Source organism: Halichoerus grypus, chromosome 7 (assembly GCF_964656455.1).
Source record: "Halichoerus grypus chromosome 7, mHalGry1.hap1.1, whole genome shotgun sequence".
NCBI lineage: Eukaryota > Metazoa > Chordata > Mammalia > Carnivora > Phocidae > Halichoerus > Halichoerus grypus.
In genome coordinates this window covers 68699557-68720289 of record NC_135718.1, presented here as the reverse complement: position 1 = coordinate 68720289, position 20733 = coordinate 68699557, and the positions used below count along the sequence as shown (strand labels likewise).

At 41.5% G+C, this 20733-nt stretch overlaps 1 protein-coding gene and 1 non-coding gene across 5 annotated transcripts in view; both read left to right on the top strand.

Annotated features, from left to right (window-relative positions):
• Nucleotides 1–20733, top strand: part of EGLN1 (egl-9 family hypoxia inducible factor 1) — a 59087-nt gene that overhangs the window by 32058 nt on the left and 6296 nt on the right. For 2 of the 4 annotated variants that reach the window (XM_078077706.1, XM_036069088.2), the window contains exons 2-3: nt 16739–16858; nt 20506–20642. In XM_078077706.1, the coding sequence (XP_077933832.1) occupies nt 16739–16858; nt 20506–20642 (257 nt within the window). The remainder of the gene's footprint in view (nt 1–16738; nt 16859–20505; nt 20643–20733) is intronic. The other 2 variants (XM_078077705.1, XM_078077707.1) reach the window with 2 other exon arrangements.
• LOC118520870 (small nucleolar RNA SNORD35) lies at nt 2289–2374 on the top strand. Its single transcript, XR_004909873.1, has one exon. It is a non-coding gene; the product is annotated as a small nucleolar RNA SNORD35 (small nucleolar RNA).

The window sequence follows — 20733 nt, the reverse complement described above, 5'->3', positions numbered from 1 at the left end:
CTCAGTGTGCTTCCTTTATTTTGTGTGGCCTTTGGGGAAGGTAAAAGCCGTTTTGCAAACTGGAAAGCTCTACGTAAAATGTGGTACTATTTTTATCTGACTCGGTCCCTGTATTCTGGAGATTATGGTCTACTGGGAATGTGTCTTCTCCAGGCTGAACCTATTCACATCCTGCCACTGTTCCTTACTAGACATTGCCCTCACCACTTCGGCCATTTAAAAAAAAAATACTCTAATGTATCCCCAGAAATGAATAGGGCCTGAGTAGTACAGAATCTAGTCAAACTGTTTAATGTAGCTTAATGTGGCCGTAGCTTTTTAGCGACACAGTGGCTAGTTTAAATTTATGGTCAACCAGAACTCCTAGGTTTTTTGTTTTGTTTTAAGATATCTTTTCTCCAAACCATCTTACCCCTTGCATAGTTTACTCCACATGATGAGCATAATACCTGTCTCGCAGGGATTCTGAGAGTTAAGTAAAAGCACGTAGTAATACCTTGGTGGTGGTTTTCCTGTGAAGTGCACTTATCTAAACTTCTCCTATTCAGAAAAGTTACACTGATAAATCCCTCTGTCTCTTCATTCAAAATCATTGATAAAAATGTAGATTAATTGGCTAGAGGCTAAAGAAAGTAGACTCTCCTCCCAGGCTGGCACAGGCCTACAGGTGGATTCAAAAAGAAGCGAACTATTAGATTGCACAACTCACATCTCACCATCTTATCAATCAAATACGGGAGGATTTTTCTTCAAGACTCTTTTAAATGTATCTGGTTGGTTCTTCATAATTAATTTACTTAAAATTCTCTCAAATTATATGCAAAAGTGGAGCCTCACCTTTAATACTTCACCTTAAGACTTCTTGCAACATTCTCTTCAAATTCCAATCCTTATAGCAATGGTCCTCAGTTTTTATCTTAGGGCCCATGAGTCAATTTGGTTAGAGTCACTGGGCCCCACCTAGAACCAAAACACAACTTCCTCTTTTATAAACAGCACATTGATTATGCTAAGTGAAATAAATCAAGCAGAGAAAGACAATTATCATATGGTTTCACTCATATGTGGAACATAAGGAATAACATGGAGGACCACAGGGGAAGGGAGGGAAAACTGAAGGGGGGGAAATCAGAGAGGGAGACAAACCGTGAGAGACTCTGGACTGCGGGAACCAAACTGAGGGTTTCAGAGGGGGGCGGGGTGGGGGGATGGGGTAGCCCAGTAATGGGTATTAAGGAGGGCATGTGTTGTGATGAGCACTGGGTGTTATACACAACTAATGAATCATTGAACACTACATCAAAAACTAATGATGTACTAAATGCTGGCTAACTGAACATAATAATAAAAAAACCCCAGCACCTTTAGACATAATACTGAATGACAGTCTGTAGAACTTCGCCTATAGTAGACTGACACGTAATGTTGATCAGATGAGCAGGGTAGATGAGTTATTAAGAGGATTCCGTAAACACTGTGACATAAAGACTGAGCCTAGGCCAGCAGAAAACTGTGGGTCAAAGAAGCAGGTGGCTCTGAAGAGCAGGGAGAAGCAGCAGAGTGGCCCAGATGCTTGTTCTCGTGGCCACTGGGAACGAGGCTTTGAGAGAAACACTGGAGGTTGCTGGTTCCTGGCACTATGCCTGAAAGTCAGTAGGTGTGAAGGCTTAGAGAACTTAACTTCTTAATGCTTGTTATGGAAATCTTGTATTCTACTTAGACTCTTCTCCTAAACCATTCACTAGGTATACTTAAACATTCTTTTTTAAAGTAGGCTCTATACCCAGCGTGGGGCTTGAACTGACAACCCTGAGATCAAGAGTCACAGGCTCTACTGACTGAGCCAGCCACATGCACCTACCTGAACATTCCTTTTTTTTTTTTTAAGTTTTTTTGTTTTGGGGGTTTTAAAATTTTATTTATTTAAGTAATCCCTACACCCCACGTGGGGCTCAAACTCATGACTCGAGATTGAGTCCCATGTTCCTCTGACTGAGCCAGCCAAGCACTCCCCTACTTGACCATTCCTAAAAATAAGCTGTGCCAAGACCGAAAATAAAGCCTTATGGTCCTGAATGAAAACCAGTCTGTTGGCATAACTTAGTAACTATGCTTCTTTGTGTATGCGTACACACATGCACATACGTACATAGTGTATGTGTGTTATTTTTGTCATCCTGTGCAAATGGAAGGTTGTTGAACTTCAGATTTATTTCTCATAACCTAGTAATACTTCTGTCAACTTTTAGCGTAAGATGGTAAAACTCAGCTTGTATTTTGTATTAAAGTGCAGATGATGTCTTTTCACGAAGGTCTTTAGATGCTCACCCGAGGCACTGCTGAGAAAGACACTTGGCAGAGCAGATCCAGAAGAAAAAATGATCAATAGATCGTATCAAAGTTGTTCAAGTTATTCTCTCCTTTCTCTCTACCCTTAATCATTAATTGATTTACTCAGTAGAGATCTGAGCACCTGTGTTTGGCACAGATTAGTAAGATCTGCTTCATGTTCTATAGGAGTCCAAAATCTGATGGGGGAAACCCAGAAAATATTACAAGGGTGTCTAGGTAGGGCGATTTATAAGAAATTCAGGAACTTTTCTAAGAATGATGCAAAAAGCAAAGAACATTAAACTTGTTCAAAGTGATAAAAGCAGAGTAGAGGTTAATGTTATTTGAAACAGGGCCATCATTATTTTCTGGGACCAGATCTGGTGCTTACAGTAACTATACTTCTGTGCAGTGGTATGAAGGCTCGTCGGAGTAAGCCCTTCGGCACTGCGACTTTCCCGCATCACTCGTGGAGGTGTGGCAGGACTGACATGAGATGCCTCATATGCAAGTTCTGTAAACTCAAGTTCTGTAAAAATACAAAGGCTGTGACTGGAACCTCTGTCGGTCACACCACAAACACTTTTCAGAGGTGTTTGGTTATGGGCCGCCTGGTGGCTCAGTCGTTAAGCGTCTGCCTTCGGCTCAGGTCGTGATCCTGGCGTCCTGGGATCTAGCCCCACGTCGGGCTCTCTGCTCAGCGGGAAGCCTGCTTCTCCCTGCTTGTGTTCCCTCTGTCGCTGTGTCTCTCTTTGTCAAATAAATAAATAAAATCTTAAAAAAAAAAAAAAAAAAGGTGTTTGGTTATCTGCCTACAAAGGGAGTTATGCTGTTGTTGTTGTTACTGTTATTGTTATTATTATGGAAAAACTTCTTAAGGGTCTGATTTATATGTTTTTAATGAGCAGTCTTTTCAGCTAAGAAAGAGTCCTGATTCTCTGCCCATTTAAGTCTTAAACTGAAATAAGCATTTTAGCAATTATGGACTATCTCTCCAAAGCAGTAAGGCTAGGACGAAGTTGACACTTTCAGGTACTTCATTTGAGTGCATTCGTTCATTTTGGGAAATTTTTATTTATTTATTTTTTTAAAGATTTTATTTATTTATTTGACAGAGAGACAGTGAGAGCAGGAACACAAGCAGGGGGAGTGGGAGAGGGAGAAGCAGACTCCCCGCTGAGCAGGGAGCCTGATGCGGGGCTCGATCCCAGGACCCTGGGATCATGACCTGAGCCCGAGGCAGATGCTTAACGACTGAGCCACCCAGGCACCCCTGGGAATTTTTTTAAAAATCAGCTTTTTGTTGTTGCATTGATTCTGCATCAAGAATAGCAAATTAAGAACAAAACACAAGCATTCCTTTGAAGAGTACCCCACAAAAGGAAATAGCTGTGGTTTACCAGCTCCAATACGAAAAGCAGACTGATGGGCGCCTGGGTGGCTCAGTTGGTTAAATGACTGCCTCAGGTCATGATCCTGGAGTCACGCATAGGGCTCCCTGCTCGGCAGGGAGTCTGCTTCTCCCTCAGACCCTCCCCCCATCATGCTCTCTTTCTCTCTCTCTCAAATAAATAAATAAAATCTTAAAAAAAAAAAAAAAAGCAGACTCATGACTTCATAGCTGTGCTTCAGAAATGTGCCTCACAATCACCTGCCCAAGTGAATGAAAACTTTAAGAGTTGGTAATGTCACTTCCCTGCTCAAAACTCCTCAGTGGCTCCCTAGTACCCATAAGATAAAGTCCAAGTTAATCATCAAGGAACACTAACCTTCCGGGGAGTGGCCTTGGATATGTCCTGCCTCATCTGTCACACCCCTTGCCTGGTGCTTTGGGTTCCCCCTTGCTTATAGTTTACACACAGGACATGGCATATGCACACACACTGTGCTCTCTGTTGTCTTTGTGACTTTTTCTTTTCCTGGAACATTCTCCCTGACCTCTATTGTCTGGCTAATTCACATTCTTCTTTCAAGACCCATTTTTCTTTTTTTTTTTTTTTTTTTAAAGATTTTGTTTATTTATTTGAGAAAGAGAGAATGAGAGAGAGAGCACATGAGAGGGGGAGGGTCAGAGGGAGAAGCAGACTCCCTGCCGAGCAGGGGGCCCGATGCGGGACTCGATCCAGGGACTCCAGGATCATGACCTGAGCCGAAGGCAGTCGCTTATCCAACTGAGCCACCCAGGCGCCCCAAGACCCATTTTTCAAGAAGCTTTCTCTGACCCCAACTTCCCCTGCAATGGAATAATACTCCGTGCCTGGCCTGGTCATTTTCATTGTTGGCTGTGTTGAAATATCATTAGTTTTCCTCTCTGTCCCACTGGAATATAAGTTCTTTAAGAGCAGGGACTGTCTTCCTAAAACTGTGCCTTACACATACCCTAACTGAACATGTTCAGAACTGAATCCCTGATCTCCCACATCCCCCCATCCTCAGGCTGTGCCACCTGTTGTCTTCATCTGTTTACAGTAATTACATTTTTCCAGCTTCTCAAGCCAGAATCTTAGAGTCTTAGAGTCATCCTCTCATACTCCATGCCAGTCTTTCTGGAAATCTGCTTATTCATCCAATCACTTCTTACCACCGTGGCCCAAGCAGTCATTGTCCCTCACCTGATTTAGTGTAATAGCCTTCTAAATAGTCTTCCACTCCTGCTAGCCTTCAGTCCATTTTCTGCACCAGGGGTCAGCAAACATTTTCTGCCAAGGGCCAAATGGTAAACATTTTAGGCTTTCTGGACCGCACTGCCTCTATCATGGCCACTCAGATGTGCTGTTGTAACATGACAACAGCCATACAAAATGTAAACGAAGGAGTGTTCCAATAAAACGTTACTTCCAAGGACAGTTGGCTGTAGTTTGCCGATCCTTGCTCTACATGGCAGCCAGACTACTCAAAACCCGCCAGTGACTTCCCCTCCTGCTTCGTCTTTACAGTGGTCCCTGTCCCCACCCCTTGCCTCTCTGATCTCATCTTCCAATCTCCCCTGCTTTGCTCTCCTTTCCGGCCACACTGACCCTCCTTTTCCTCAGACATGTCAGGCACAAAGTGTGCATGGAACATTCACTTCCTCATCTCTTAACATTTTCTCAGATGTCAGCTTCTCAATGAGGTTGACCTGACAACCCTATTGATAATTATGCCCCAGCATTGTATTCTCCATTCCTGTTGTTTTCCCCCACAGTGTTGATCTTCTAACATGATATAAGAAGTACGCCAAATGATTCTTACTGAACACATTTGGCTATACTGACTTATAAAACAAAGCTCCTCAGCAAGCCAGTAAGAGCCTCTCTGCCCCGCCCCTGCCTGTCTTTCCTGCCCCATCTCCAGCTGCTCTGCACTGAGCACTTCCTCTCCCAACATTGTTTACCCATTTGCATTTCTCTCAAGGTGCCATATTTGTTCTTGCTTTTTGCAAATACTCTGTTCCCTTTACTGGGAGTCTCCCACTACTCTGGAAAACTTGTATTTTTATCCTTCAAAATTCTGCTCATTGGTCACTTTGCCCGCATAGTCTTTTCTTTTGTCTTTTTTTCTTTTAAGATTTTATTTATTTATTTGTCAGAGAGAGAGAGAGAACAAGCAGGGGGAGCAGCAGAGGGAGAAGCAGGCTCCCCGCCAAGCAAGGAGCCTGATCCGGGGCTCGATCCCAGGACCCTGGGATCATGACCTGAGCTGAAGGCAGACGCTTCACTGACTGAGCCACTCAGGCGTCCTCGCATGGTCTTTTCTGACACCCGTTCCTAGGAGAGCATTCATCATCTTTGCTGTCTGGGTACCTTGTGTAAGACTGTTGTGTATATCACACTGTCCTGGATGCTTTTGCATGACTTTCCTTGTTGTGACCCAACTTGAGCCAATTCAGTTATTTGAGTATTAGGTTCTTTTAAGAGATACTGCTCATGTTTGCAAGCTACAGATAAGTGAGCATGATAGATCTACTCCCCCAAAACCTAACATCCAAAAGGCACATTACTATGAAAGCAAAACTCAGACAGAGCTCTGCCACACATACAGAAATTTATTAGTCAGCAAGCGCAAAAACAGTCTTACAAACTATTTTCTAAACTGCATAAAGTCCCTCCTCTCCATCCTTTTAGGAACTCTGGCAGGTACCTTTTATGAGAGTTTTATTCCAGGCAGAAGTGCTAATCTGGTTGTAGGATTCAGTTTAACCTAGTTGGGATCAGACAACAAAATTCCCTTACAGGGAACTAATCACAGAACCAGCAGGAATCCCGAGGCCTAGGGTCCATTTCCAAAGAATATACGCCACAGGTTTGTTAGATTCATATGTGTGCTCATGGAGGAACAGTGGTCCCCTTTATGATACCTGTAGCCAAACCACATATCCTGAACATGATTCTTTTCTACTACTATAGTCATTTCTCATATCTTTTATGCGAATTACCGTACCCTCTGGATTTGAGGAGAGAAGAGAAGACTGGACTTACCGGAGTGAGGTTTTTTTGTTTGTTTTAGATTTTTTTTTTTTTTATTCATTTGAGAGTGTGAGCGAGAGCATGAGCAGGGGGACGGGTCAGGGGGAGAGGGAGAAGCAGACTCCCAGCCAGACGAGGGGTTGATCCCAGGACGTCAGGATCATGACCTGAGCCAAAGGCCAACGCTTAACCAGCTGAGTCACCCAGATGCCCCTGGAGTGAGATTTTTTTATTAGCAGCTTCAACACTAACCAGTGATTGTGCATATCCAGTAGGGGTTTTGCAGATGTTAACTCCGTGCTCCAGGAGGAGTATCAGGAACCTCTAATCCGTGCCCTCCAGTCCATTTAAGATAAATATGCATTACACTCTATGCTGAAATAATGTACAGAATAGTTTAAAATCACACCTCTCTTCTGGACTCTGGAACTGAAACAGGTATTGAACTTTTCATCCATGTATCCCCCTGCCGAGTGCAGTGCCTGCTCAGTAGGCCTAGGGAAGTGCTGAAGCAGATGTTTGTAATATGAAACAGCTGAGTGTTTTGTTTGTTCTGTTTTTATTTTTCTTTTAATGTTAAATTGCATACTCTGCCAGGGAGTTATATTAATAACATAACAGGTTTACCATAGCTGTCTGAGTATGTGTCTTACCAGTGACATCTTGCACGGGCTCAAATGAAATCACGCCACTCCCTGGGTGGGGATCAAGCTGAGGCCTGCCTGGGATCCCCAACCTCCTCACGGGAGAGAGGTTGCTCTGTCCTCCTCCTCAAGTTTGTGGTTGGTGGGGGTGAGGGGGGGCCTTGTGGGTGAGTGGTGTAAATACAGAGCCCTGCTTAGGAGCCCGGGGAAGGTTTGTGCATAGCTGGTGAGATTGCAGCCGAGGTTAGCAAATTATAGGTCTCTGTTCTGACAGCAGGGCTAGACAGCTCAAATAGAAACTTCTTTACCAGATGGCTTCCTAATTTATAAAGTATAACTGCAATTCCTAAAAGGGAAATGGATAGTGAGTAAGGCATCATTATATGTCTGTAGATCACACTGCCTGTTGGGAGCATCGCCCTTAAGTTGATTTTCAAATGTATATGCAAGTTCATTTCTCTTGGGCTAGAATGAGGGCCCAGTAAGGAAAGTAGTGTGTGTGGTGTTAAACAGTCCATCATTCCTGAGCCACTTGGGGAGTAATTTGGAACAATGCTATTTATTATCTTTGGGTTTTTCCTGCATTTTTCACATTCCTATGAATATAGTCAGAAAGTCTCTTGGACTTTTTAAAACTTCAGTTTATATTAATAATTAATATGGTTATATTCTGCCTTCCTGCACAAATAATAACTACATTGTATTAAAATATTCTGTAGGAGCATAGTAAAAATGTTGAAATTGCTGTCATGTCACCGGACAGAAGGCTAGTAGCTAAGGAGCTTAAAAATCGTTAGAAAAAGAATGAACAACCCAAGAGGAAAGCAAGTAAAGGATGTGAGTAAGCAGTTAAAAAGAATTAAATGGCCAATAAAAATACGGAAACTGCTTTCACAAATTGAGATGTAACTAAAATAATAATATAAATTTTTACCTATCAGATTGAGCAGTTTTTAAAAGAATAAAATTCAGTAGCCAGGATTGGCAAATGAGTGGGAGGATGTGTAGACTCCTACGGAGGTGGAGGGAGTATAAGCTAATAGAAATATTCCAGAGAACATTGTGGCGATAAAAAAATTTTAAAGACTTATAATTTCACTTGTAGGAATTTAATTTTAGGGAGGTACTGAGGATGTTTACAGTGACAGAGCTCCAGAACTGTTGTCGATCACAATATTGTTTGTAATGGCAAGAAGCTTCTTAAAACATTTTATGGAAACAACCTAAATGCCCTTATAAGTCCTGTAGTTTTGTAGTATGTATTTATCATTTACAATTAGTCAGCTTTTGCCTGGTTATTTAACTGTTTTTGCTGTGATCAGGAAAGCAAAGTTTAATGAATTTTTATTCTAAGTGAGTTTATTCCATAAGAATCTGTCCTCTGTTCTCTTCTTCTCTCCCTACACTCTCTTCCTTGGCAATCTCTGGCAGCCACATGGCTTCAGCTATCCCATGTGAAGGTGGCTCCTAAGTCTGCATCTCCAGCCATGACCTCTTTTTGGAGTTCCAGACTCACATTTCCAGCTGCCTTTTGAACATCTCACCTGGATGGCCCACCAGCATGGCAAACTCAGTATGTCCAAAAAATGAACTGGCCTCTCCCAGGCCCGTGCTCCCTGCTTCTATTAATGGTCTGTTACTCTCAACGACACACAAACTTGTAAGCCATCTTTGGTTCAGCCATGTCCCCCCTCTCCTGTCTGTGAAAGCACTTACCAAATCCCCTCCCTTGTCTCATGGTCACGACCCCTCCCCATTCCACTCAGCCCCTGCTCCCTCTTTCCCCACCCTTCCCAAAGCCCCTCCTGTACATCAGACTGCTTCCTTTCTTTGTCTGTAGCACTTGTGTTCTGACTGGTCTTTTCGGTGTCTTGTTTTTTCCTGCCCCCTTTCCCAAAGCCATCTTACGTTCAACTTGTCATGTGTCTGACGCACAGTTCTGATCCTCTTGCTCCCTTGCCCCAAAATGCTGGCTTTCCTCTCTCTCCCTGTAGGGTAAGAAGGCCCTCGGCTGTCTCCACAGGCTGGCCCCCTCACCTTTTCAGTTTTCTTCCCCCTTCTCAAGAACTCTGTGCTTTAGCGAGTCTGAATATTCCTTGGCACCAATTGTTCTGTATTTTCTCGTGTTTAAAACTTCCCTTACATACTTCATTCTGTTTGAAATACCCTCTCTCTAACTTATATATTTCTTTTCAGCTTAGTTCAGATGCAGCTTCTTCCATAAACTCTGCCATGATCTGTCATGGTACTTTCTCAGGGCCTCCTTTTCCATTCTTCTCTTTCCACTTGGAATTAGTTTGTTTTCAGTCCCTGCTGATCTTCTGAATGGGCTTTGTTGCCCCACGTGGACTAGAGGCCTGAAACAAGAGAAACTGTCCTTGTTCTTATTCCTGAATCCTGTTTCTCAGTTCGAGTTTCATTTTTGCCATGACATGGATTTGAAAAATATACCTCCCAAAACACACAGTCTGAGGGTATTTATGGTGAGATACTTATTTACAACATTAAAGTTTAGCAACTAAGTCAAGAGATTTAAAAAAAATTTTTTTAAAGATTTTACTTATTTATTGAGAGAGAGCATGAGAGGAGGGAGGGTCAGAGGGAGAAGCAGACTCCCTGCTGAGCAGGGACTCCGGGATCATGACCTGAGCCAAAGGCAGTTGCTTAACCAACTGAATCACCCAGGCGCCCCTAGAGATTTAAAAAAAAATTTTTTTAAGGTTTTATTTATTTATTTGACAGAGAGAGACACAGCGAGAGCAGGATCACAAGCAGGGGGAGAGGGAGAGGGAGAAACAGGCTTCCCGCTGAGCAGGGAGCCCGATGCGGGGCTCGATCCCAGGACCCTGGGATCATGACCTGAGCCGAAGGCAGACGCTTAACGACTGAGCCACCCAGGCGCCCCGAGATTTAAAATTTTTAATGCATGTAGATTGCCCTCCTCCATTACCCTCCCCATGCTAATTAATGCAATGAACAAAATTCATGACTTTTTATAAAGTTTTTAATTGTATTTTTTTGGAAATGAGACTTACCTAAACAGGTATAATTGAAGTCTGCAGTTTTAAAATTAGGTTATTCTTACAATAAATACCAACCTGTTCTTAGTTCAGTTCTTTTGGTGACCTATTTTTCTCCATATTTGAGTGGGATGGTATGTAACCCCAGAGGTAGCGATGGTGGTGGGTGGGTGTGCTTTCAGGATGGTTGGGAAAGAGACTTAAAAGGTAAGGTATAGAGTTGGAAAACACCATATGTACTACATCTGTGCGTTTGAGAATTGAGCATTATGCATGTGGCATTATAGCAGCTGGGGAATCACGTAGGAGCCCGTGTTACCAATTTCATCTGAACTCTAGACTGAATACAAGCCTTACTGGAGCCAGAAATTGAGGAGGAGTACAGTGAGTGAGTTTTCTCTCTAGACTGCTTCAGTTTGCATCCCACCTCCACCACTTAGAGTCTCTCTGACCTTTGGCAAGATTTTTATTCTCACCGTAGTTCAGTTTTCTAAACTCTAATGGAGAGATTAATTGTACCTACCTCATAAATTTGTTGTGAAGTACAAATGACTGGCTTGCAGTAAGTTCTTACTAAATGTTCACTGTCAACATCCACAAAGGGCCAAGTACGGTGTACACTTAGGCAGTACTTTTTTTTTTTTTTTTAAGTAGGCTCCACACCCAGCATGGAGCCCTATGTGGTGGGGTGGGGTGGCGGGGCTTGAACTCAGGACTGTGAGATCAAGACCTGCGCTGAGATCAAGAGTCAGACCCTTGACTGACTGAGCTACCCAGGCGCCCCTAGGCAGTACATTTTAATAGGATAAATTTTCAGATAGTACACCGGTTCCCCTCATTCAGGGAAAATAGTACTTTGATAGCCCATAAAATTTTGGTTCTCTTAGCTTTGAATCAATGTTTTAACATAATTCTGTTCAAAAAGGAAAAAATTTTTTTAAAAGTTTCCTGATTCAACTTCATACTGAATACAAGTCTTCCAATGCCAGAAATAAATGTCTTCAGATTCCAAAGAGGTATCACAAACCTCTTCCTTCCTTTTATTCTCAGAGTGAAAAACAAATTTATGGTGTTTCTTATCTTAAGAACATCCTCAATCATGTATATTTTCATATCAAAAAGGAAAAAATAGTATTTAATTGTTTTGCTTATGTTTAAATAGGCTCTTCCCAGTGGGAAATTGAAATATTTAAAGCTGGCATCTCAAAGAGATGGCAGATTAGGAACATACCTCAGAATTATAAAGGAGCAATTGTATTGTTTCTTTTTCAGACAAATGCCTAGATTCTTCTGCTGTCCTCTACCCCAAACCTTAGAGGAGTGCAGAGTCATTTCTGGTGTTGCTTCTTCTGGGAAAGGACAGAAGGACAGCCAGGGAGTATCACTTTAATCCCTAATAAGTCTCATTTCAATTTTTCTTGATAGACATTAATGCATTTCCTTATCCTTAGAACTGGTACATCTAATGTAAATCTGTTGGAACAGTTTTATCTTTTATAGATGTGGCTTAGTCCATTTGGGCTGCTATTAAAACAACAACAAAAAACCCCAGATTGGGTAGCTTACAAACCACAGAAATTATCACAGTCCTGGAGGCTGAAAAGTCCAAGGTCAAGGTCTCCATGCCTTCTGGTGAGGGCCTTCTTCCTGGCTCGTGGCCATCGACTTCCCACTGTGTCTTCCCATGGTTAGAAGGGCAGGGATCCCTCCAGAGCCTCTTTTATAAGACACTAATCCCATTCCTCAGGGCTCCACATTACCTTACCTCATTACCTTAGCGCCTCATTACCTTATTACCTTAGCACCTCCCAGAGGCTCCTCCTGTTGCCATCATCTTTAGGGGTTAGGATTTCAACAAATGAATCTGGGGGTACACACATGCAGACCAAAGCAGTGTGCTTTATAATATCTTCCATATAAATCCTAGAATAAAGAAGCTGCCTTCTTAAAAGCTACCCCACTGTCACTTAACTGTTTGCTGTATTTGTAATCTTCAGACACTTTGCTTTTCTTCCCTTCACCTTTATCAAATCACATCTGTTCTTTAAAGATAACCTTAGGTATTATATGTAGCTCAAAGCCTCGTCCCTTTATTTTATTTTATCCCACACGAAAACTTCCTTTTTTTTCTAATTCTTTTTATTTTTTATACTACTCAGTTCATCATTTGTTTTGTGTGTGCCCACTTTTTTCTTTTCTTTGCAGTTAAGTCCTTTCAGACTGATACCATAGCAGCCCTTGTTGTAGGGTGATATGGTAGGTATGCCATAAATAGTTTTTTCCATTCTTTTTAAAAAAGTTTTTAAGTTCCTGTTAATGCCATAAATATTTTTTAATGCTGTCAGTGACATCTAAACTAGCAAGATGCTCAAGCAGCACCTTATGAGTAAAGAATGAGGTTATTAGTTGCTTTACCAAGGAGTTAATAGAAAATAAACTGAATTTACTAAAGTATTGTGAATAAGAGTATGTTAGTTGCATATTAAAAGCAAGCAAAACAAGAACAGCAACATCAGAGTCTTCTTTACACAAATATATATAAAATGCACCAGGAAAACAAAATTACCAATTAAGAAGTAGAGCATGAATATTATTTCAAAACTGGAAAAGCTGTGTTACATTTAAGGAACTTTAAAATTTTGATGATGCAGATCATAGCTAAGGATAACTGTTTAAATGTGAATACTGGTTGTAAACTTCATCGCTGCCACATTTCATGAGACTTAGAGAAATGTCCCCCCCTTTTTTTTTTTAAGTTTTGATTTTAATTTCAGTTAGTTAACATACAGGGTTACCTTAGTTTCAGCACTTCCATACATCACCCGGTGCTCATCACGACAAATGCACTCCTTAATCCCCATACCTGGAGAAATACCTTTTTTATGTTTGCTATAGTCCCAATGGAGAGGAGTCTCGGTACATGCATCAGTTACTAAATGCAGTGTCACTGTGTCATTATTGGGCCATGCATTACTTGAATAAATTCATGACCCTTCCAAACCTTTGCAGGTTTCCTACAGGGTTTCTCTTTCCCCAGAACTCTAGGAGTGTGGCCCCCTGGTTCTAGATTTTCTGTGATAGCCTGTCTTTTCTGGGTGTGCTTAGGCTCTGTCCTTCTCCTGTAGTCTGTCCTTGTATGGCTGGAGGGGCTTGTCTGGCCATCTTCTGGGACTCTTACTCCTGTCTTGCTTCCCTCACAGTTATGTACCAGCTTGCAGTTAAATGCTGCCCCTAGTTGAAGGTTGGGGCAGAATCTGCTTGTTTGGGCTCTTCTCATTTCACTGCATCCCTCCACCAGTCGCCACCCTGGGTACCACCATGTCACCCAAGGTGACTGATACAGACAGATCCCATGTTGAGGCATAATCCTGATGTCTGCAGTTTTGTTCTGTTCTGGGGTGTCTGGCTCCTCACGACCATTGCTGAGAAACTCCTTTCCTCCATGATGCGTGTTATTAAAACCACTCCTTCACCTCGTCTTTCCATGTTTGGAAAGCATTAACCCCATCCATTCCATTCCATAGGGAGAAAACCTCAGAGTCGTCCTTGACTCTTCTTACTCTCCGCTTCCGATCCATGAGCGGGTCACGTTGGTTTTCTGCCTTCAGAATTCTCCCCACTTTGCCGCCCTGGGCAGGCCTCCTTTGTGTTACTCTCCTAGAAACTGCAGTAGCCAGCCAGCCCCTTTCTCTCTCTCCGTCCTGCCCACAGTCTGGAGTAGCGGTTATGTGGGTTCTGAAACTACATTGCCTGCATTCCTACCTGCCTCTACAGTCATAGACATTGAGAACGTTAATGAGCCTTTCTGGGCCTCGGTTTCCTTTTTTTTTTTTTTTTTTAAGGTTTAATTTATTTATTTGAGACAGAGCGAGAGAGAGCACGGGTAGGGGGAGGGGCAGAGGGAGAGGGAGAAACGGGCTCCCCTCTCCCCGATCAGGGAGCCCGAAGCAGGGCGATCCCAGAACCCTGAGATCATGACCTGAGCCGAAGGCAGACGCTTAACCAACTGAGCCACCCAGGCGCCCCCAGGGCCTCAGTTTCCTTAACAGTTAAATGAAGATGAGGATGATGATACTTTTTACCTCATGTGGTTGTGCCAGATGAGTTAGTACACACAAATTACTTAAAATAGTGTGTGGCAAATAGTCAACATCCAAAAAATACTAGGTAGTGGGTGATACGGAGGTTATTGCACTTGTTAGTTTTTATTCATACAGAGTTGAAACTTACTTTCTTAAAACATTGATCATTGATCTCCATTGATCATTGATCTCCGTTGGCTTCCTGTCACTTTTAAAACAGTATCCGAAGTCCTGACCAGGGCTTGCTGAGCCCTCCAGTGGTTTGCCCTTGCTCATTCAGTCCAGCTGGCCTGCGGTGCTTTACCACTTGGCCCACCCACTTCTGCCTTTGCTCTCATTTTCCCTCAGCCGGAAATGCTGACCCCACAGATACTTGCACAACCTGCCACTCCCTTCACTGAAGTCCCTGCTCAGTGTGAGCCCCTCACATAGGTCTTCCTTGACCACTGTTCTAGAAATCATCCTGTTGTTTTCTATATCCTTCAACTTTATGAAAAGATAACTACCTAACAGTGTATTATACATGTTTGTTTATGGGTTATTTCACCATGCTTGGTTCCCTAATAAATGAAAGCAAGGGACTCTGTTTTGTTCATCATTGTAGTCACTGCCCCCCTCTCTTCCCACCAAGGCCTTTCAGATACATAGTTGGTGCTCAGGAGGTGTTTGCTATGGGATGGATGGGATGGGGTGGGGTGGAGTGGGGTGGATGAACAAAGAAAGATTTTCCCCTTTGTTCTTTGCACAAGAGATTCTGAGGTTACCAGATAGTTGGAGATGCCTGAGTGAACTTTTTCGAGATGAGACCACTTTAGAGAAGAGTTCAGGTTGGGTTTTTTGGTTTTTGGGTTTTTGGGTTTTTTTGTTTTTCATTCTTTTTGTGGATAAGACTGTATCATGTAATTTACAATAATTGTCTTTATTAATTATAGGTGGGTTAATTGCTCTGTTAAACTGGTATCTTCTTATCGTTCCTGTTCAAGGTCTGTTGCATGTGCCTTACATTAGCAGCTAGTGACAAGGAAATTGTTTATCTTTTATTGAGCATTATTAAATCCACTAAACCCGTGCTATTCTGCCTGTTATTAACAGCCTCAAGTCCCAAAAGAAAGCATTTAAGTCTATCTGGAATCAGGAAAAACAGAGACATATGAATATTCACCAAAAATTCTGCTTCTGAAAAAACAGTAGGTCCAGGGTGTCTAGGAAAATGTGATTTTTTTTTTTTTTAAGCTTTCAGGTTTAAAATGCTGCCTAGTCTCTCAGAGGTGGAATACTGAGTTACTTATTCACTAATCAGTTGAATATGAATTTTAAAAATTAGCATTTGCCTTTTATCTTAAATAATGATGTAATCTCATTACTGTTTGATAGCTTTATACTGATTCACTGACATTAATACTGACCTGTTGACTTCAATACATGAAGAAATTGGAGAAATAAAAGATTTCAGGAATAAGTGGTAACCTTGATCATCTTTGTTTTTGTTTTCTTCATAATTCCTGAGGTTTTTTTCTGTGAAATCACTCTAGAGTTTCAGTCGGTTAGTATGTACTACAGTTCTAGAACACGTGTGTTCTTCCGGTGCTTTTTATTTTGGACCTCTCTTGCACCTTCATGCTTAATACCAAACAATCTTCTGAACTACATCTTGTTATAATGTGAGCAAAAAATTATTTTCTGGTTTGAAGAGGAATTAGTCACATGCTAATTTGTCATGTAAGCCTTTTTTTTTAATCATGGAAATTAAGTGAGTGAATATTTGAAGTTGACCTTCTAAATTCAGAGACAGTGTCAGATGAGGTATTTGGCTGTCAGATAGTAATGCAGGTGTTCTGTCTGCAGGAAGCTCAGGAAGGACAGAGCCTCCCATGGAGCAGAACAAAAACTCACTTGATCTTGATCATCAGTGTGAATAAAGATCCTGAAAGTGTGTCCTGCAATCCTTCTGGCCTCTGATTCTCCCATGTGGGTTCTTCCCTTCACCATTAGGCAGACCTCACCAGGCCTTGGATTATTCACCAACCTACCCTTGTATTCTTTATAAGTGTCAACATAGGCTATCTTTGCCTCTTCTTATCTACAAAATATGATTTTTATTTAGAAGAATTTAAGTGTAGGAGTAGACAAAAATCAGAGATTTCTTTTATATGCTGTTTTGCCTTTTTTATTCATCTATGTATAGACTTTTAAAATCATCATCATTATTATTACAGGCCATGGTTGCTTGTTATCCAGGCAATGGAACGGGTTATGTACGTCATGTTGATAATCCAAATGGAGATGGAAGATGTGTGACGTGTATATATTATCTTAATAAAGACTGGGATGCCAAGGTATGCAACTTAATTGACCATTTATCTTTTCCCCCATAGCTATTAAGACTCATACTCCTCTTAGGGAGACTGTCTTTACTTTAACACATGGAATAGTTAAAAATTTCTTAGATTTGTTTCAGTTTTGGGTATTAGGAGTGGATCTTTGTAAAGTGAAACATAATAATATTATCTCAAAAAGTGGATTCCCTTATTTTCAGATATTGGGGCATGCATCCAAAATTTAACTTTTTTTATTTGTTGTTGTTTTGTTTTGTTTTGTTTTTTAAGTAAGCTCTACGCCCAACGTGGGGCTCGAACTCACGACTCCGAGATCAAGAGTCGCATGCTCCACCGACTGAGCCAGCCAGGTGCCCCCCCAGAATTTAACTGTTACCAAAATGTATTTCATTAAAATATACACCTTTTAATAGCTTTAATAAAAAAAAAAACTCCTCTGCGAATAATTGCTTTATAATGGCTTTTAAGAGAGATTATATATAAACAACTATTGTGGATTATTTCCTACTTATTCCTGTTGCAGAGATCTTATCTGGCATTCGGTTATTTAATCGAATATTGGAGGCAGGATTCCTTCTTTTCCTGATTATGGAAAAAAACTGGAAGTTTATCAATACTGACAAATCCTGTAAAACCAATTAGAGTGTACAATACATTTAATTTTCTCTTGTTTTAAATATTTATTTCTTTAATATTGGCCTGAGTTTCACTTGAGTTTAAATGATTGAAAGTTCAGAAGTATGTCATGCTTTCTTATTGCTTTGGAGGTTGTCTAAACTAATTTTTGGTTGATTTTTAGAAATCCTTATTTACTTTTATTGAAGCAAAATATTCAGATAGAAAAGTGAACACAATGTATAGCCCTGTGGATTTTCACAGCATGAACACACCTGTGTAGCCAGGGCAATTTTTAAAAACCAAATAACCTTTAAAACACTTCCCCGCGGGGTGCCTGGGTGGCTCAGTCGTTAAGCGTCTGCCCTCGGCTCAGGTCACGACCCCGGGGTCCTGGGATCGAGCCCCGCATCGGGCTCCCTGCTCCGCGGGAAGTCTGCTTCTCCCTCTCCCACTCCCCTTGCTTGTGTTCCCTCTCTCGCTATCTCTCTCTCTGTCAAATAAATAAATAAAATCTTAAAAAAAAAAAAAACACTTCCCCGCCACACAAACCTATACACAGAAATGAAAACCACTAAGTCTTAAATATGTAAAAACCTAGTCCTGTCCTAAAACTTAGGATATGCTCATCATGCTCTTCCTGTGTCATACTGATTTAAAGATTCTCCTCTGTCCGAGTTCAAAAGGGAGGTAAGTTTTACTGCTAAGTAGATTAAGTAAATTTCAAGGCATTCTGTTAACAAGCATGGTTTTTCCGTTATAGCTTTCAAAGTTTAAAATAGAGACATAAATCTGGTCATTTGCCTTGAGCCTAATGCACAAAACAGATTAGTATAATTTTGGTTAAAACTTAAAAATTTATTTATTTATTTATTTTTTAAAGATTTTATTTATTTGATAGAGAGAGACATAGCGAGAGGGGGAACACAAGCAGGGAGAGTGGGAGAGGGAGAAGCAGGCTTCCCGCGGAGCAGGGAGCCCGATGTGGGGCTCGATCCCAGGACCCTGGGATCATGACCTGAGCCAAAGGCAGACGCTTAACGACTGAGCCACCCAGGTGCTCTAAAAATTTATTTTTTCCCAATTTTGTGAGTATCTTGAAAGCTAGAAATATGTTTGAGCAACTCCTAACTTCTGTATTTTGTTAGGTTCTTTCTAGGCTGATCTTTTAATTTTGATCTGACCTAGCCAGGGTCATTAATATATAGTTTTTAAATTAGTGCATAAGCTGAAAAAAGTCCTTATTAGTATTTTTTTATGTAGAACTGAAAAGTTCTTTGCAAGATTGCACTGAATATGTGCAGTGTGCCAGACATCGTTCTGGGTGCTGGAGATAGAGCAGAAATAGAAATAGCCTTCATAGAGCCTGGGATCTAGTGGAAGGTACAGATCAATAGATTAACAGTGACAACTGGTTAGGCCCAGTGCAGGCAGGACAGATTGCTGTGGGACCGCCTGGGTGGCCACCTAATTCAGGGGTCAGGGAATGTTTCCCAGAGGAAGATTAGAAGCTTTAATTATCTCTTTTTAAACATTTCCAGCAGATCACCTGTGATATTCCCAGTGACTCCAGTCAGAGGTCAGGGGGAAGAAAAGGATGTGTTCTTGCTCACAGTCTAGAGATTCTTTAGATGTTTGCATGAGTGCCGTGGGAATCAATCTGAACAGAACCTGAGGAAGGTGGGCAAGGGTACAAGTAGCTTGAATTTAACTTAAGGATGAGCCTGATAAACACCTTGCCTAACTACAGATTCTAGGCTCAGCTTCCATGATGTCTTGATTAAGTATTAAAGTTCCTTTCAATTTAAGCATCTACCTGCTTAGGAGCTTAGTTCTTCAAGGGTGAAGGGCTACTCAGTTGTGGGTGGGTTTGGCCTCGCTTTAACTCCCCCCAGATTGTAAATACCACGAGGCCCACATCGTTGTATGTTATTCCCTACTCTGTACCCGGGGTCCACCTCCGGTCCCAGAATACTCAGTCTGTATTAGAATGAATAGGTGAGTCTATCTAATCCCCAATAGAGATGGATGTGTATTGGGGTAAATAGTAATTATTCTTTCTGGATGGAATCCAGTTCTGTAAACAGGCTGTAGCCTTCAATGTGTCAGGCGCAGTCTGGAAAGGGAGAGCTATAATCTCTAGTAACGACCACAGTGATGATGGTGGTGACAATAAATGATGACACTTTGTACTGATGAAGTTGAATTCATTATTTTTTTTTTTTAAAGATCTTATTTATTCATGAGAGAGAGAGAGAGAGTCAGAGGCAGAGGGAGAAACAGGCTCCCTGCTCCATGGGGACTCGATCCCAGGACCCTGGGATCATGACCTGAGCCAAAGGCAGACTTTTTTTTTTTTTTTTTTTTAAAGCATGAGAGGGGGGAGGGTCAGAGGGAGAAGCAGACTCCCTGCCGAGCAGGGAGCCCGATGCGGGACTCGATCCTGGGACTCCAGGTTCATGACCTGAGCTGAAGGCAGTCGCTTAACCAACTGAGCCACCCAGGCGCCCCAAAGGCAGACTTTTAACTGACTGAGCCACCCAGGCGTCCCTAGTTGAATTCTTTAAGTAAGAGGCATTAAACTTGTGACTGTCTTACTAATTACTGTTGAACCTTAAAATACAATAAACCGTTTATTTGACATCACCATTTAGAGTAATTTAGTCAAGATGATTTGAAACGGACACATTTTTAAAGAATAGGCTAATTAAGCACATCATAAGTATCCCTAAATAAGAAACATGTACTAGTTTTTACAACTTGGTTCTAAGTGTCATTTTAAGCCTTTTGAATTCAGATAATACTTCTGTTTCATCAGTAGTTACAGAAATCCCTAAAACAAGAAACGAATTTTTCCTTGTATCAGTGCATGTGCTTGGAATCTCAACTCCTCTTCATACCTTGTTATTTGAGATACATTTGTGAATAATCCAACTAAGAATTTTGATTCTGAAATGGTCTTTTTTTCCTCCCTAAATTTCATTTTGTAGCGTTCTTGCTCTCATACTCACATATTTGGCTCTTTTCCATAGGTAAGTGGAGGTATACTTCGAATTTTTCCAGAAGGCAAAGCCCAGTTTGCTGACATTGAACCCAAATTTGATAGACTGCTGTTTTTCTGGTCTGACCGTCGCAACCCTCATGAAGTACAACCAGCATATTCTACAAGGTGTAGTATTCCTTTTAAGAAAAAATTGGTAAAGACTATGGTAGGAGAGGAGGGGGATAGGTAGGATATACTTGAGAGTTTTCTAGTGAGT